This window comes from Heptranchias perlo, chromosome 5 (genome assembly GCF_035084215.1).
Source record: "Heptranchias perlo isolate sHepPer1 chromosome 5, sHepPer1.hap1, whole genome shotgun sequence".
NCBI lineage: Eukaryota > Metazoa > Chordata > Chondrichthyes > Hexanchiformes > Hexanchidae > Heptranchias > Heptranchias perlo.
In genome coordinates, this window is record NC_090329.1 from 23,935,908 (window position 1) to 23,953,690 (window position 17,783).

Sequence of the window (17,783 nt, forward strand, 5' to 3'; positions counted from 1 at the left end):
CTGTGCAATCATCAGCGAACATCCCCATTTCTGACCTTATGATGGAGGGAAGGTCATTGATGAGCAGCTGAAGATGGTTGGGCCTAGGACACTGCCCTGAGGAACTCCTGCAGCAATGTCCTGGGGCTGAGATGATTGGCCTCCAACAACCACTATCATTTTCCTTTGTGTTAGGTATGACTCCAGCCACTGGAGAGTTTCCCCCTGATTCCCATGGACTTCAATTTTACTAGGGCTCCTTGGTGCCACACTCAGTCAAATGCTGCCTTGATGTCAAGGGCAGTCACTCTCACCTCACCTCTGGAATTCAGCTCTTTGGTCCATGTTTGGACCAATACTGTAATGAGGTCTGGAGCCGAGTGGTCCTGGCGGAACCCAAACTGAGCATTGGTGAGCAGGTTATTGGTGAGTAAAGTGTCGCTTGATAGCACTGTCGACGACAACTTCCATCACTTTGCTGATGATTGAGAGTAAACTGATGGAGCGGTAATTGGCTGGATTGGATTTGTCCTGCTTTTTGTGGACAGGACATACCTGGGCAATTTTCCACATTGTCGGGTAGATGCCAGTGTTGTGGCTGTACTGGAACAGTTTGGCTAGAGGTGCTGCTAATTCTGGAGCACAAGTCTTCAGCACTACAGCCGGGATGTTGTCGGGGCCCATAGCCTTTGCTGTATCCAGTGCACTCAGCCGTTTCTTGATATCACGTGGCGTGAATCGAATTGGCTGAAGACTGGCTTCTGTGATGGTGGGGATATCGGGAGGAGGCCGAGATGGATCATCCACTCGGCACTTCTGGCTGAAGATGGCTGCAAACGCTTCAGCCTTGTCTTTTGCACTCACGTGCTGGACTCTACCATCATTGAGGATGGGGATGTTCACAGAGCCTCCTCCTCCCATTAGTTATTTAATTGTCCACCACCATTCACGACTGGATGTGGCAGGACTGCAGAGCTTTGATCTGATCCGTTGGTTGTGGAATCGCTTAGCTCTGTCTATAGCATGTTGCTTCCGCTGTTTAGCATGCATGTAGTCCTGAGTTGTAGCTTCACCAGGTTGGCACCTCATTCTTAGGTACGCCTGATGCTGCTCCTGGCATGCTCTTCGACACTCATTGAATCAGGGTTGATCCCCTGGCTTGTTGGTAACGGTAGAGTGAGGAATATGCTGGGCCATGAGGTTACAGATTGTGCTGGAATACAATTCTGCTGCTGCTGATGGCCCACAACGCCTCATGGATGCCCAGTTTTGAGCTACTAGATCTGTGCTGAATCTATCCCATTTAGCACGGTGATAGTGCCACACAACACGTTGGATGGTATCCTCAGTGCGAAGACGGGACTTCGTCTCCACAAGGACTGTGCGGTGGTCACTCCTACCAATACTGTCGTGGACAGATGCATCTGTGACAGGTAGATTGGTGAGGACGAGGTCAAGTAGGTTTTTCCCTCGTGTTGGTTTGCTCACCACCTGCCGCAGGCTCAGTCTGGCAGCTATGTCCTTCAGGACTCGGCCAACTCGGCTAGTAGTGGTGCTACCGAGCCACTCTTGGTGATGGACATTGAAGTCCCCCACCCAGAGTACATTTTGTGCCCTTGCTACCCTCAGTGCTTCCTCCAAGTGGTGCTCAACATGGGGGAGGACTGATTCATCAGCTGAGGGAGGACGGTAGGTGGTAATCAGCAGGAGGTTTCCTTGCCCATGTTTGACCTGATGCCAAGAGATTTCATGGGGTCCGGAGTCAATGTTGAGGACTCCCAGGGCCACTCCCTCCTGACTTTATACCACTGTACTGCCACCTCTGGTCGGTCTGTCCTGCCGGTGGGACAGGACACACCCAGGGATGGTGATGGAAGAGTCTGGGACGTTGGCTGAAAGGTATGATTCTGTCAGTATGGCTATGTCAGGCTGTTGCTTGACTAGTCTGTGGGGCAGCTCTCCTAATTTTGGCACAAGTCCCCAGATGTTGGTGAGGAGGACTTTGCAGGGTCGACTGGGCTTGCTTTGCCTTTGTCGTGTCCGGTGCCTCGTGGTCCGATGCTGGGTGGTCCGTCCGGTTTTATTCTTCTTATGACTTTTTTTTTTAAGCGAGATTGTACAACTGAGTGGCTTGCTAGGCCATTTATTTTGCCAAGAACTTATGTAAGTTCTCCTCTTCCTTGAGCTACAGCTAGGGTCTGATATGATATGAGTGCCCACAGGAATTAGGTTCCAACAGTGGGGACACCATGAGCTCGATTAATAGCAGAAACAGGACATATCTGCGGATGACTTCGCAAAGCTGGTAAATAATGCATCAATAGAACTGATATTAATTATTTTTAAATTTAATAGCATGTGATTCACAGTAAGCTTTCAGAATATGAAGGAATAGGACTGGTAATGCGTTAAATTAACAGCTCCAGTGTATACAATAAATCCATTCATGCATTAAAACGCTGCTTGCGCCTCAAGTCCTGGAATATGCAGGGAACTATTCTTGTATCAAATACCTACTTGGTTTTGACTATGGGTAATCGAGGGATCCAACAACCACAACTTTCATTTATGTAGCGCCTTTAACGTAGTAAAACGTCCCAAGGCGATTCACAGGAGCTCTTATCAAACAGAATTTAACACCGAGCCACATGAGGTATTCGGACAGGTGACCAAAAGCTTGGTCAAAGAGGTAGGTTTTAAGGAGAGTCTTAAAGGAGGAGAGAGAGGTAGAGCGTCGGAGAGGTTTAGGGAGGGAATTCCAGAGCTTAGGGCCTAGACAGCTGAAGGCACGGCCGCTTTTGGTGAAGCGATTAAAATCAGTGTGAATCCATTTCACATAAACATAACTCAATATTTTGGGGTGGTGAGACTACTTACCAACGATACTGAATCCGTTTTCATAGCCAGGCTGCTCCAGAGCAAACATCCAACCGATAATACTTCCGACCGAGGACAGTGGCAATAGAGACCAGCCGAGAGCGGCCGGAATTCTGCTTATAGCTGTGTATGACCGCCCATCATTCACCACCACATACGAATGAAGGTCGATGTTCTCAAACTCCACAGGCACCGGGCTGGTTCCTACAAAGACCTTTCCATTTACCTTTCCATTCACTCGCTGTGGGGTACCTGAAAAAAGCAAAGCAAAGAAAGTTTAAACTTACTTCTGGATTGAATTTGTTTGACTGAAGAATTTATAAAAAGCAGCTTTTACAAAAAAAAATTATTTCGATGCTTGAATCATTATCAGAAAGTCACTGGTTCATTCACTGGTGAAAGTTAATGTAATGACAGCATGGCGCCAATGATGCATACACTGCAACCGTATAAAGGTCAAATGTCACCTCACCAAACTCCTGGTCACATGACTCATTTCCTTGTATTCTGCGGTGAAACTTTATTTTACAAACTGCCGTGTTTCTTTCAGATAAAGTATCAACAAGCGGACATTCCTGCATTTACAAACTTTTTGCAGTCTTCATTAAATCAAGGACAATACAGTGGAGAAGAGTCCAGTTCCTCTGGTGAGAATCTCTCAACTTCAATCATCGCTCTGTGCTCACTCAACTGATCTCCGCCAGAGTAACAACAGGGACACTGTAGGTGGTTCACTGCCCTGGGGCAGGAAGGAGGGAAAAAATTATCAGCCAGGGCTTCCCACTTCTATCGCTACCCAGTGATCCCTGCTGGATAGCATGTGGGTGGACATAAGATTAGACTCAAATGTAATGTTCATTCTCTCCCCCAAAAGACTGTGGATGCTGGGGGACAACTGGAGCTTTCAAGACTGAGATCGATAGATTTTTATTAGGTAAGGATATCAAGGGAAATGGAATTAAGGTGGGTAAATGGAGTTGAAGTACAAATCTTATGATCTAATTGAATGGTGGAGCAGGTTTGAAGGGGCTGAATGGCCTCCTCCTATGATCTATTTTGGTCAAATAGTCTGTGACATTCACTGTCTTAGGCTCACACATGAAGAACGATCATCCATCGAACAGAATCCCAGCTCTCGGGAGAGAAAAATCCCAATGGGTCAGACTCCCTCACATTCACAGATCAAACAGCGTCATTGGTCCCTGTCCTTATACAACGTGAAAATAGCCCAAACAAACAGAGGTAGGTGCCAAGCAGCATCGCATTAGCAGATTGTAGACTTTAGCAGAGTGGGAAGTAGATTCACAGATTTTCTCCAAGTTCAAATAACAGATCACTAAAAATATTGAAGTTGTTTCATAGAAGAACATGGCCACCATTAAGCTAGGGCATTTTTTTCTAGTTGTTAATTGTTACATTCTGTATCAGAGAGAGGCTTTCTACCACTGACCCTGTTTTTGTTCTGCCTAGTGTCCACTCGTTAACCCACCCCCCTGTAGAGGGTTTGGAGACGTCTCTTTGCAGGTAATGAGCGTTCAAGTAATGCAAGTAACTGTTGCTGCAATTTTTACTTCCGTGTAATTAAGCTTTCTGGACTTATGACTGAAAATTTAAACCAGAGCAGACTCACCTTCCGCTACGCACTGCTTGCCATTTCCATAATAACCGGGATTGCAATGACAACAGAAGCCTGCCGTGTAGTCCCTGCATTGGCTGTGAATCGAGCAGATGTGACCACTGCTAACGCAACTCAGCTGCCTCTCTGTATTGTACGAGAAAACTGGTAGAAGGGGGAAGAGAAAAATACCACGATGATCAAATTTGCAGAACAATGCACAAATTTTCAAATTTTGCAAGTTTGGTTGGATTTGGCCATCAATGTTATTTGTTGCGGGGGAAGAGGATAGGAATTTGTTTCTTTCATTTATTTACAACTTTATCCTATAAGGGATAAATAAATACAAGTAAATGTCAGCTGTGGCTCAGTTGGTACCACTCTTGCGTCTGAGTCAGAAGGTTGTGGGTTCAGAGTCCTGAAACTTGAGCCCATAATCCAGGCTGAGACTCCAGTGCAGTACTAAGGGAGTGCTGTCTTTCGGATGACATGTCAAACTGATGCCCCACCTGCCCTCTCAGGTGGATGTAAAAGATCCCATGACACTATTCAAAGAAGAGCAGGGGAGTTCTCCTCGGTGTCCTGGCCAACATTTATCCTTCAACTAATCACTAAAAACTGATTATCTGGTCATTATCACATTGCTGCTTGTGGGATCTTGCTGTGCACAAATTGGTTGCCTCGTTTCCTACATTACGACAGTGACTACATTTAAAACCATACTTCATTGGCTGTAAAGCACTTTGGGACATCCTGAGATCATGTAGGTTGCAGTATAAATGCAAGTCCTTTCTTTCTTTAAATGCAGCCAATAAAAGAAGTCAGTATCAAGAGTATTACACCAAATTGAACACATACAGTTGTATGTCAATAAGATTTCAGAGGGTGAAAGGATAAGATAAGGCAGGTGAATGGCTAATAGCTCCAATACTACCCCAGGAAAAGGGGTGCAAAACCAGTCCCTTGCCTCGGCTGGGCCCCAGCCAGTCCCACCGAGAATGCTCGATGAAGCTGACCCCGTTTTAAGCGATGGGTCGGACACAGTCAAACTGTCGGCAGTGTTCCAGGAAGGAGGAGCCGTGTTTGGAGCAATCTGTTTCACCAAACGCAGGATTCTGAGTGGATTCCTACAACAAGTAGATCCAGGTGGATAATGACAGTTCCACCGGGAGCCTCATCTCTGGCACACTCGACAACAGTGAGGTTATAACCTTGTTCTAAAATATCAGATGGGCCAACAACTCTAGGGGAGGGTAGAGTACTGGACTCTCACTTGAAACAACAACAACTTGTATTTATATAGTGCCTTTAACATAGTAAAACGTCCCAAGGTGCTTGTCAGGAGCGATTATCAAACAAAATTTGACACCGAGCCACATAAGGCAATACTAGGACAGGTGACCAAAAGCTTGGTCAAAGAGGTAGGTTTTAAGAGCGTCTTAAAGGAGGAGAGAGAGGTAGAGAGGTGAAGAGGTTTAGGGAGAGAATTCCAGAGCTTATGGCCGAGGCAGCTGAAGGTACGGCCGCCAATGGTGGAGTGATGAAAATCGGGGATGTGCAAGAGGCCAGAATTGGAGGAGCGCAGAGATCTCGGAGGGTTGTAGAGCTGGAGGAGGATACAGAGATGGAGAGGGGTGAGGCCATGGAGGGATTTGAAAACAAGGATGAGAATTTTAAAACCGAGGCAGCAGCAGCTGCCTGATACAGGGCATGGAAAGGTTCGGACACAAAATTAAAACCATGTATTTAACAGTGGCCCTCAGCCAAACCTTGTCTTTACCTTAGCAGAGACTGCACAGAAAGAAAACTTGAGGTAGAGTAGAATTTCAGCAGTGTAGAAACTAAGCGGTTTTAGCATATTTTAAGGCACAGCCAAGAGGTTAAGATAACAGTTGATCCAAAGGATAAATCTGAGATTAATGCAGAAGATTACAGAACAAAAATTTGGAAGAATTGTGCATTTATCTTGCACACATTACACTTAAAGTTTATTCAAGAGGAAAGAAAATATTATAGCAGCAGCTTCTCCAGTGGTTCAGCTAGTTAAAGGCAAGGAGCAGCTGAGCCAGACCAGAAGAACTGATGCTCTATCACCGATCTCCACTGAGTTAGCTGACCTCAATTGCAGGGGCAATGAGGGTACTAACTACTATTCGCCGCATCCCTGGATAGGGAGGGGAAAATTGGCTGGGATTCCTGCTCCTAATTACTACCTGCTGGAACGGAGCGCTTGTAGCTTGCTGGGTGAGGACAGATTGGGTTCACCTGTGATGATTCCTGTAGCCAAATATCCCACCAGTAACATTCACACCACACAAGTGCCAGGCAATGACCATCTCCAACAAGAGAGAATCTAAGCACCTCCTACATAACTGCCATGGCTACTACAGCAGGTCAGAGGCTGGGTATTCTGCGGCAAGTGACTCACCTCCAGATTCCCCAAAGCCTTTCCACCATCTGCAAGGCACAAGTCAGGAGTGTGATGGAATACTCTCCACTTGCCTGGATGAGTGCAGCTCCAACAACACTCAAGAAGCTCGACACCATCCAGGACAAAGCAGCCCGCTTGATTGGCACCCCATCCACCACCCTAAACATTCACTCCCTTCACCACCGGCGCACCGTGGCTGCAGTGTGCACCATCCACAGGATGCACTGCAGCAACTCGCCAAGGCTTCTTTGACAGCACCTCCCAAACCCGCGACCTTCAACAACTTGAAGGACAGGGGCAGCAGGCACATGGGAACACCACCACCTGCATGTTCCCCTCCATGTCACACACTATCTTGACTTGGAAATATATCGGCCGTTCCTTCATCGTCACTGGGTCAAAATCCTGAAAATTCTGACCTAACGGCACTGTGGGAGAACCTTCACCACACAGACTGCAGCGGTTCAAGAAGGAGGCTCACCACCACCTTCTCAAGGGGCAACGAGGAATGGGCAATAAATTCCAGCCTTGACAGCCACACCCACATCCCGACAATGAGTAAAAAAACTCCCTGTGAAGGGCCATTCATGGGACAGTATCCCAGCAAGGAGTCAGCATCTTCCAGGGAAGAGGGGAAAAGAAAATTGGTCAAAAAAGAAAAGAAAGATTAAAAAAACAAACTTTTTCCTTTTTAAATATTTATCCAATTCCCCTTTGAAAGTTATTATTGAATCTACTTCCACCACCCTTTCAGGCAGTGAATTCCAGATCATAACAACTTGCTGTGTAAAAACAATTCTCTTCATTTTCCCTTTGGTTCTTTTGCCAAGTATCTTAAATCTGTGTCCTCTGGTCACTGACCCTCCTGCCAGTGGAAACAGCTTCTCCATATCTCTATAAAAACTGCTCATAATTTTGAAGACCTCTATTAAATCTCTGCTCTAAGGAGAACAATCCCAGTCTCTCCACATAACTGAAGTCCCTCATCCCTGGTATCATTCTAGTAAATCTCCTCTGCACCCTCTCCAAGGCTTTGACATCCTTACTCAGTGATCTAACATTATTTAGACCTTGAAATTTGTTAATAAAATTTAGTAAATACAGAGTGGAACTCTTGGCAATAAGTCATCATACCATTTCCAGTCACATCCAACTCTGTGTCCAACAGTTCAACTCTGCGTTGTGGAAACTGTGGGTGTTGGAACTGGACTGGCTTCACTTCGATACGCGATACGGGAACCTGCTCCACATAACGAGGCTCTGCCCGAGGCAAGTCTTCCACATTCTGCTGTGAAGCTACCCTGTAGCTAACAGGATCCTCCAGGGTCCCAAATTCTTTATCTTCATCAGGAGCATTGTATTCTGGGTCTGACCCATTCTCGGTTACATCCAAATAAGAATTCCTCTGGTGGTCAACCGTTGTAACAGTACTAAAAGTATTTGGGACAGAGTCATCGACATGGAGCTCGCTTACACTGGCAGGCAGGACGGTGTGGTTAGAAGAACTCCCAAGTTGGAAGATCCAAACTCCTCGTTCTCCAGAGTTACTGTCCCTGAGAAAATAAACATTGGACAAACTTGTGAGTACTAACCAAAAATTGGATTTTTACAGAATATACTGGAGTTGTCATGTCACAAAACAGTCCTAAGAGCAAGATTTATTTTTTTTTTACAACAAACTAACCCAACTTGATCTTAAAGTTGCTCAGGGTAGAAAGTCCCTTTTTCATGACTAAAAATCAATTTCAAAAGTGGCATATTATTAATAATCCACTTGTTTCCAACCAGTGACCTCCTCCAACGTACTAACCAGCTTACTAACCGTGAGGCACAGCCGGCTGTGTCTAACCGTGAGGCACAGCCGGCTGACTAACTATAGTTGATCAGAAATCTCTAGAAACCTACAAGTGCAGTAGTCACAAACTTGAAGATAACGACTGATTTTTTAAGTATTAAAAAGATTTACAACTATTTTCGAAACTGAGGAAATGGTTTTAACAATAACAGGAAGCCCAGATTTCAAGAAAACATTCCTTGTTGGCAGAAAGACGAGCTTGAACTGTCCATAACCTTCAATGTAATCAGATTACAATCAGAGATATCACAATATAGTAACCACCACTTTCACTATCGAGCACATTTGCCCAATAAGTGAGAAGGTGCAAAAATGTTAACTCATCATCTCAAAACAACAATTTCATCAATACCTGCTTGTTCTTTATTCCAACACATACTTGATGCTGACTTTTCGGCAATATAAATAAATGGTACAATTTTAAAGGGAGTACAGGAACAAAGAGACCAGGGGTGTACGTACACAAATCTTTGAAGGTGGCAAGACAAGAATATAATGCTGTTAAAAAAGCATACGGAATCCGTGGCTTTATAAATAGAGGCCCGGAGTACAAAACCAAGGAAATGATTCCAAACCTTTACAAATCACTGGTTAGGCCCCAGCTCGAGTATTGTGTCCAATTCTGGGCACCGCACTTTAGGAAGGATGTTAAGGCCTTAAAGAGGGTGCAGAGGAGATTTACCAGAATGGTACCAGGGTTGAGGGACTTCAGTTATGTGAAGAGACTAGAAAAGCAGGGGTTGTTCTCCTTAGAGCAGAGAAGGTTAAAGGGAGATTTGATAGAAGTGTTCAAAATCATGAAGGGTTTTGTTAGAGTAAATAAGGAGAAATTGTTTCCACTGGCAGGAGGGTCGGTATCTAGAGGACACAGATTTACGGTAATTGGCAAAAGTTGTCATGCATCAAGTTGTTATGATCTGGAATTCACTGCCTGAAAGGGTGGTGGAAGCAGATTCAATAGTAACTTTCAAAAGGGAATTGGATAAATACTTGAAGGGGAAAAATGTGCAGGGCTATGGGAAAGAGCAGGGGTGTGGGATTAATTGGGTAGCTGCTTCAAAGAGCTGGCACAGGCCGAATGGCCTCCTTCTGTGCTGTATCATTCTATGATTCTGTATAAAAAGGGCAGCTATTGTACTGGCCACAGTAATATAAACATACTCTGGAACAACAAAAGTGCTGTGTGGAAACATCATCTCCCTTCCGTTACACGCTGTTCCTGATTGAATAATGAGTTAAACAGCTGTGAAGATCAGCACTGTCCTTTTATATTATTCTATGCATCACAGCTGCATTACTTACGTTTTAAACAGAAAAAAAAACATACGTTATAGCATGGAAGGAGGCGATTTGGCCCATCGAGTCCGTGCCGGCTCTATACAAGAGCAATCCAGCTAGTCCCACTCCCCCGCCCTATCCCCATGGCCCTGCAAATTTTTTCCTTTCAAGTACTTACCCAGTTCCCTTTTGAAAGCCACGATTTCCCACCACCCCCCCAGCAGTGCATTCCAGATCATAACCACTCGCTGTGTTAAAAAATGTTTTTCCTCATGTGGGAGAACCTTCACCACACGGACTGCAGTGGTTCAAGAAGGCGGCTCACCACCACCTTCTCAAGGGCAATTAGGGATGGGCAATAAATGCCGGCCTCGCCAGTGACACCCACATCCCATGAACGAATAAAAAAAACCTTTGTTTTTTTTGCCAATCACCTTGAATCTATGCCCTCTGGCTCTTGACCCTTCCGCTAATATATATTATATATATAAAAAATATACTTACCCCAATTCTCAACTCACGATCTTAGCCCAGCCATGAAATGTGACCAATAAAACAAATTTATGTACAGAATATACAGAAGTTCCTCTGGAAAGATTCAATTCCCACTGTGCCTGTTCCCCCATTCAATTAGACCATGGCTGATCCGTATCTTAACTTAATTTACCCATTTTGGTTGCGTAACCCTTAATACCCTTGCCTAACAAAAAAAAATCTATCAATCTCAATTTTGAAATTTTCAATTGACCCCCAGCCTCAACAGCTTTTTGGGGAGAGTCCCAGATTTCCACTCCTCTCTGTGTGAAGAAGTGCTTCCCGACATCACCCCTGAACGGCCCCAGCTCTAATTTTAAGGTTATGCCCCCTTGTTCTGGACTCCCCCACCAGAGGAAATAGTTTCTATCTACCCTATCAAACCCTTTAATCATCCTGAACACCTCAATTAGATCACCCCTTAATCTTCTATACTCAAGGGAATACAAACCTCGTCTATGCAATTTGTCCTCATAGTGAAAGTAAGAAGTATTAGAATACCAAAATTAGTGAGCTTTTCTGGCCTCGGTAAATGGACCATAGTATTCAACGGTTATAACATGGTTACTCAAGACACCTTCATTATAATAAGTGTCAAAAAAAATTATACATTACAACACAGGAACAGCAATCATTTTTTGAGAGAGAAATTGCTACAGGAATGAATGGCAGAATCATGCAGAATGAGGCCATTCGGCCCATCGTGCCTTTGCCGGCTCTTTGAAAGAGCTCTCCAATTAGTCCCCGCTCTTTCCCTGTAGCTCTGCAAATTTCTTCTTTTCAAGTATATATCCAATTCCCTTTTGGTAGCAGAGATGTCATAAAGAACAAAGGTAAAGAGAATTTTCAGATTCGGAGATCATAAACGTGCTTACTGGTAAAGGTTTTTAACAGACTGTTCGCTGCTGGATGTAACTGAATAAAACGGTCCCTCGAGCGTAAACAGTAAGAAACTGCTTTCCCCTCTGGTGAAGCCCACTCGAGCGGGTAGTTCTAAGTCAATGTTGTTCGCTGCTTTGGAACGTGTTTTATAAAACTGCAAGCCACCCTCGGGATACAGAAGAATAGCGTAGGAGCTGGATTCATCAGAAGCCAAAATCACTTGGAAGGTGTTTCTCTGATGACACAAAAACCATCAACAATCAATGCATGTACGAGAATTTACAACAAAAAAAACAGCCATGGCTTAATGGGTGTCACTCTCGCCTGTGAGTCTGAAGATTGCGGGTTCAAGCTCCACTCCAGAGACTTGAGCACAAAATCTAGGTTGATACTCCCAGTGCTGCACTGTCGGAGGTGCCATCTTTCAAATGAGATGTTAAACCAAGGCCCTGTATGCCCTCGCAGGTGGATGTAAAAGGTCCCATGGCAGCATGTTGAAGAAGAGGAGGGGAGTTCTTCCTGGTGCTCTGGCTAATATTTATTCCTCAACCAACACAACTATCTGGTCATTATCACATGGCTGTTTGTGAGACCTTGCTGTGCGCAAATTGGCTGCCATGTTTCCTACATTACAACAGTGTCTACACTTCGAAAATACTGGCTGTAAAGTGCTTTGGGACGTGCTGAGGTCATAAAAAGGTGATTTATAAATACAAGTCCTTCTTTCTTTCTAATAATATCACCAAGGAAATAAATGGTATATGCACCAATGTCAATCCAACCCCAACCCTGGTCTACAGGGGTATTTAAGTATTTTGAGCAAATACAGGAGTCCAAATAATGGCTTACTCAAGTTATTAAACTGGTTGACCACAAACTTAGCACAGGTATATCTGACAAAGCGCATGGATTTGGACAATTATGCGCTTTGTCACCCTTTCTACCACCGTGGGTGATTGCAGAGTACGCAACTGTAACTCAAGATGACAGATGATATAACAACAACAACTTGCATTTATATAGCGCCCTTAACGTTCCAAGGCGTTTCACAGGAGCGATTATCGAACAAAATTTGACACCGAGCCACATAAGGAGATATTGGAACAGGTGACCAAAAGCTTGGTCAAAGAGGTAGGTTTTAAGGAGCGTCTTCTAGGAGGAGAGAGAGGTAGAGAGCTTTACGGATGGAATTCCAGAGCTTAGGGCCTAGGCAGCTGAAGGCACGGCTGCCAATGGTGGGGTGATTAAAATCAGTGATGTGCAAGAGGCCAGAATTGGAGGGGGCGCAGAGATCTCAGAGGGTTGTAGGGCTGGAGGAGGTTACAGAGATAGGGAGGGGCGAGGCCATGGAGGGATTTGAAAACAAGGATGGGAATTTTAAAATCAAGGCGTTCCCGGGCCGGGAGCCAACATAGGTCAGCAAGCACAAGGGTGATGGGAGAACGGGACTTGGTGCAAGTTAGGATACAGGTAGCAGAGTTTTGGATGAGCTCAAGTTTATGGAGGGTGGGAGATGGGAGGCCAGCCAGGACAGCATTGGAATAATCCAGTCTAACAAAGGCACAGATGAAGGTTTCAGCAACAGATGAGCTGAGGCGGGGTGGAGACAGGCAATGTTAGAGGTGGAAGTACGTAATCTTGGCGGTGGAGCGGATATGTAGTCGGAAGCTCACCTCAGGGTCAAATAGGACGCCAAGGTTGCGAACGGTCTGGTCCAGCCCCAGACACTGCCCAGGGAGAGGGATGGAGTCAGTGGCTAGGATACGGAGTTTCCAGCAGGGACTGAAGACAATGGCTTCGGTCTTCCCAATATTTAGTTGGAGGACATTTTTGCTCATCCAGTACTGGATATGGGACAAGCAGCATGACAAATGAGAGACAGTGGAGGGGTCGAGGGAGGTGGTGGCGAGGTAGAGCTGGGTGTTGTCAGCGTACATGAGGAATCTGACGTCGTGTTTTCAGATGATGTCACCGAGGGGCACATGTAGATGAGAACTAGGAGGGGGTCAAGGATAGATCCTTGTGGGGGGGGGTGGGAGGAGGAAAAAGAGAGCAAAAGAGTATGCCTTGCAACTGTTGAACAACTTGTGCACATAAGTAACCCCAATGCTCTGTGAGAAACTGATCTTAAGCTCTTACAAAGAAAACAGGCTGGACTATTGCCACAGAGAGGCCAGTCTGAGAACAATTTACTCTCTGTAAGGATATTTTTTAATGCCAAACATGTATTTTCCCCTTCTTCCCTATTTCTCTAATTGTTTCAATTTCCACATTTGATACCTTTCTATAGCTACCTGTTTATTTATGAATTCAGTTTCTTACAACAACTTGCATTTATATAGCGCCTTTAATGTAGTAAAATGTCCCAAGGCTTTTCACAGGAGCGTAATCAGACAAAATTTGACACCGAGCCACATAAAGGAGATATAAAAGCTTTGTCAAAGAGGTAGGTTTTAAGGAGTGTCTTAAAGGGCAAGAGAGAGGCAGAGAAGTTTAGGGAGGGAATTCCCGAGCTTAGGGCCTAAGCAGCTGAAGGCACGGCCGGCAATGGTGGAGTGAAGGGAGTGGGGGATGGACAAGTGGCCAGAATTGGAGGAGCTATGAGATCTCGGTGGGTTGTAGGGTTGAAGGAGGTTACAGAGATAGGGAGAGACGAGGCCATGGAGGGACTTGAACATGAGGATGAGAATTTTAAAATCAATGAGTGTCAGTGGAATATTCAACAGTGGCCACATCCCTGTCCCCACCCAACACATACATACACTTTTAGGAGGCATCACTAGATGGTAATCAAGAATTAACTCCTCCTCCTCCACACAACACAGGACATACCAGGCAAGAACTGGGACCTCCAAGGTCAGGAATCCAACTCCAGAGACTTGAGCACATAATCAAGGCTGACACTCCCAATGCCAGTACCGAGGGAGTGCTGCACTGTCGGAGGTGCCGTCTTTCGGACGAGATGCTAAACAGAGGCCCCGTCTGCCCTCTCAGGTAAAAGATCCCATGGCACTATTTCTAAGAAGAGCAGGGGAGTTCTCCCCAGTGTCCTGACCAATATTTATCCCTCAACCAACATCACTAAAAAACAGGATCATTGTTGTTTGTGGGATCGTGCTGTATGCAAATTAGCTGCTGCGTTTCCTACATTACAACAGTGACTACATTTCAAAAGTAATTCATTGGCTGTAAAGTGCTTTGGGACGTCCTGAGGCCGTGAAATACAAGACTTTCTACCTTTTTATACCTCAGTAAAGCCTCACAAAGTGCATTTATCCATTGAGCACAAGGAGAGGTCACGGAACAGGAGAAAGATTATGGGTGAAGGGGTCACTGATCATTACAAGCACAGTTCCTCCTTAACAAAAACTATGGATTACTGGGTTGGAGCAGTTCATAGCCTGGACTAGCAGAGAGTTTGAGAATCTTTGATTTGAAACATTTTGTTTTGATTAAATCTGGGGCCAATGTGAGCAATATTCAGGAGTGATGCCCCAATATTTTCCTCTCCCTCCCTCAAAATAAAAATCAACAACTAAATGTTTTCTCATAACGTAGAAAAACTGACACATTAAGTGAAAAGAGGTAGATCGTAATTTGTCATTTCTCCAGTGTCAATCAGATTGATCAGTTTGGGCACAAACTTAGGTCTCAAGGTTTTTTTCCTGCCAATTTCCTCCCCCTTCTTCTGAAGGAGTCGACTTGGCTAACTTAAACCGGCCAGCTGCCCTTCAGCCCAGTTTTCTATTCTTTACCAGGGCCCAGTCCCTGGATGTCAGTAGGTTACTTAATTGCGGAGGGAATTCGCTAAAGGTCAATCGTGGCCTCGCCCAAATTTCCATACTATACAGCAGGAGTCACTGGACAGCAATCAGGAATGTGTATCCTGCCTTAGCATCCCCTCCCTTGCCTAGGGCATTATGATGGTGCCCCAATAGTTGTCCTGGGTGATCAGCTAACTCAGCACAGGCCAGGATTAAACATGGAACTTTGTGATCTACATGATGTAATGCTACACCAGTAGTGCCCTTTGGCCCCAGTCCATCAGAGAAGCTGTTATTCAAATCGCTGATAATTAACACAAAAGTCACCGCATGCATTCTCATTTGGTGCAAAGTTACCAAAATGAGTAAAATAAGCACTTAATAATGAATTCCTTCACTTTAAAAAACATTACTTAAATGGGAAGTAACCTCCCAGTAAACAACTTCTTCACCTGATGATGTAAACTTTAATTCACCCTGGATTGCACTAACCTGATTTTGTGGTTGGTCTCCTCGCCTGAGCTCCTCGTAAGCAGTCACATTTTCCCAGGTGGCAATGAAAACATTGTCCGGGTTGAAGTTTAGGTCGTCGAAGCCTTGGTTTATCTTCAGTGCAATACGGTGGAGGATTTCCGGAGAGGTATCTTGTCTGTAGTAGATCTTTCCCACTTCATCAGAAGTGTCCAGGTCAGCCAGAAATGGCGCAATTGCGCCAAACCTGGGTGGAAATGTGTCGATGTAATCTATCTCTGGCGGGGGCTTGCTGATGGCGATGATTCCATTTGTGTTCACCTTGAATCAAACAACAAAGTGTTATAGATGAATTCTCAACATTTTTTTAAAAACAAGAGTCTCACTGCATAACCCTCCAGTCCAATCATAAGTAAGGTTTGGATACTTTAGGGATAGGAGGCCATTCAGCCCCTCGAGCCTGCTCCGCCATTCAATTAGATCATGGCGTATCTGAATTGTAACTCCCTCTACCCGCCTTAGCTTCATATCCCTTGATACCCTTACCCAACAAAAATCCATCAATCTCAGTCTTGAAAGCTCCAATTGACCCCCAGCCTCTTTGGGGGAAGAAGGTTCCTTTGTGTGAAAAAGTGCTTCCTGATTTCGCTCCTAAATCGGTTGAAAATGAAGCCAAGTAAAATTTAAAAGTATTTATTAATAGTTCGATGCTTCAGACCAAATTCCTGTGAATCTTTCGATTCTTCTCCCTCGCCCCGGGGCCATTGACAGACCAGATAACAAACATTTTACCAGATGTTTCTTACTGGAATAACCCCCAAAAAAATAAAACCGAGATATCTCTCCCACCAGCAGAATTTTGTACACATTTGCCATATTTTTTTCGTAGAAATAAAACTTTCTGGAAAAGTTTCAAGGTACTTACATAGAGGTTTCTAACTGTCGTGTCGAATAAATGCAAAGCCTGTCCCAGGTAGACGGATTCCGAGGTGACATCGTCCCCATGTCCCAGCAGCCGGTCCCCGACCCGCTCCCCATAAGGGACCAACTCCCCGGGGTGGAGACAGCGGAGTCCGGCCGCCTGCAACAAGACGACCACCAGAAGCCGCACATTCCCCGTCCACACCATGTCCACCCGCTTCACCCGCTTCACCCGAAACACTGCTCCGGTCTAACCCCGTCCCAACCCGTGCAACTTGCACACTCCTCGCTCGCTCTGTCTGTGTCTCCGCGCCCACCGCCCCGGATCGCCCCCACCCCCCGGCGGAGGGTCAGCGCCCAATCACCGCCAGTCACTCCGCCCAGCGCAGCCTAACTGACAGCCCGGCTCAGGGGCAAGTCTCGGACCCTCGGGAACCGCCTTTAGCAGCGTTGAAGACCACACACACACTCACTCACTAACACACACTCATACACAAACACACACTCATACACAAACACATTCACACTCGTACACAAACACATTCACACTCGTACACTAACACACACTCATACACAAACACACACTCATACACAAACACATTCACACTCATACACTAACACACACTCATACACAAACACACACTCATACACAAACACATTCACACTCGTACACAAACACACTCACTCACTCACAAACACACACTCGTACACAAACACACTCACTCACTCACAAACACACTCATACACAAACACATTCACACTCGTACACAAACACACTCACTCACAAACACACACTCATACACAAACACATTCACACTCGTACACAAACACACACTCACTCACAAACACACACACTCACTCTCTCACAAACACACACTCGTACACAAACACACTCACTCACTCACAAACACACACTCATACACAAACACATTCACACTCGTACACAAACACACACTCACTCACAAACACACTCACTCACAAACACATTCACACTCGTACACAAACACACTCACTCACATATACAAACACACACAAACACATTCACACTCGTACACAAACACACACTCACTCACATATACAAACACACAAACACATTCACACTCGTACACAAACACACACTCACACACAAACACATTCACACTCGTACACAAACACACACTCACTCACAAACACACA

The 17,783-nt window shown here is 45.2% G+C and overlaps 1 protein-coding gene across 1 annotated transcript in view; it reads right to left on the reverse strand.

Annotated features, from left to right (window-relative positions):
* The window catches only part of nid1a (nidogen 1a), an 85,949-nt gene extending 69,053 nt beyond the window's left edge, over window positions 1–16,896 (reverse strand). The window contains exons 1-6 of the mRNA XM_067984134.1: window positions 16,612–16,896; window positions 15,708–16,007; window positions 11,445–11,686; window positions 8,037–8,455; window positions 4,487–4,636; window positions 2,857–3,108 (exon numbers count right to left, since the gene is read on the reverse strand). Coding sequence (XP_067840235.1) covers window positions 2,857–3,108; window positions 4,487–4,636; window positions 8,037–8,455; window positions 11,445–11,686; window positions 15,708–16,007; window positions 16,612–16,815 — 1,567 coding nt within the window. The 5' untranslated portion in view covers window positions 16,816–16,896. The remainder of the gene's footprint in view (window positions 1–2,856; window positions 3,109–4,486; window positions 4,637–8,036; window positions 8,456–11,444; window positions 11,687–15,707; window positions 16,008–16,611) is intronic.
* Between the last annotated feature and the right edge of the window lie 887 nt (window positions 16,897–17,783).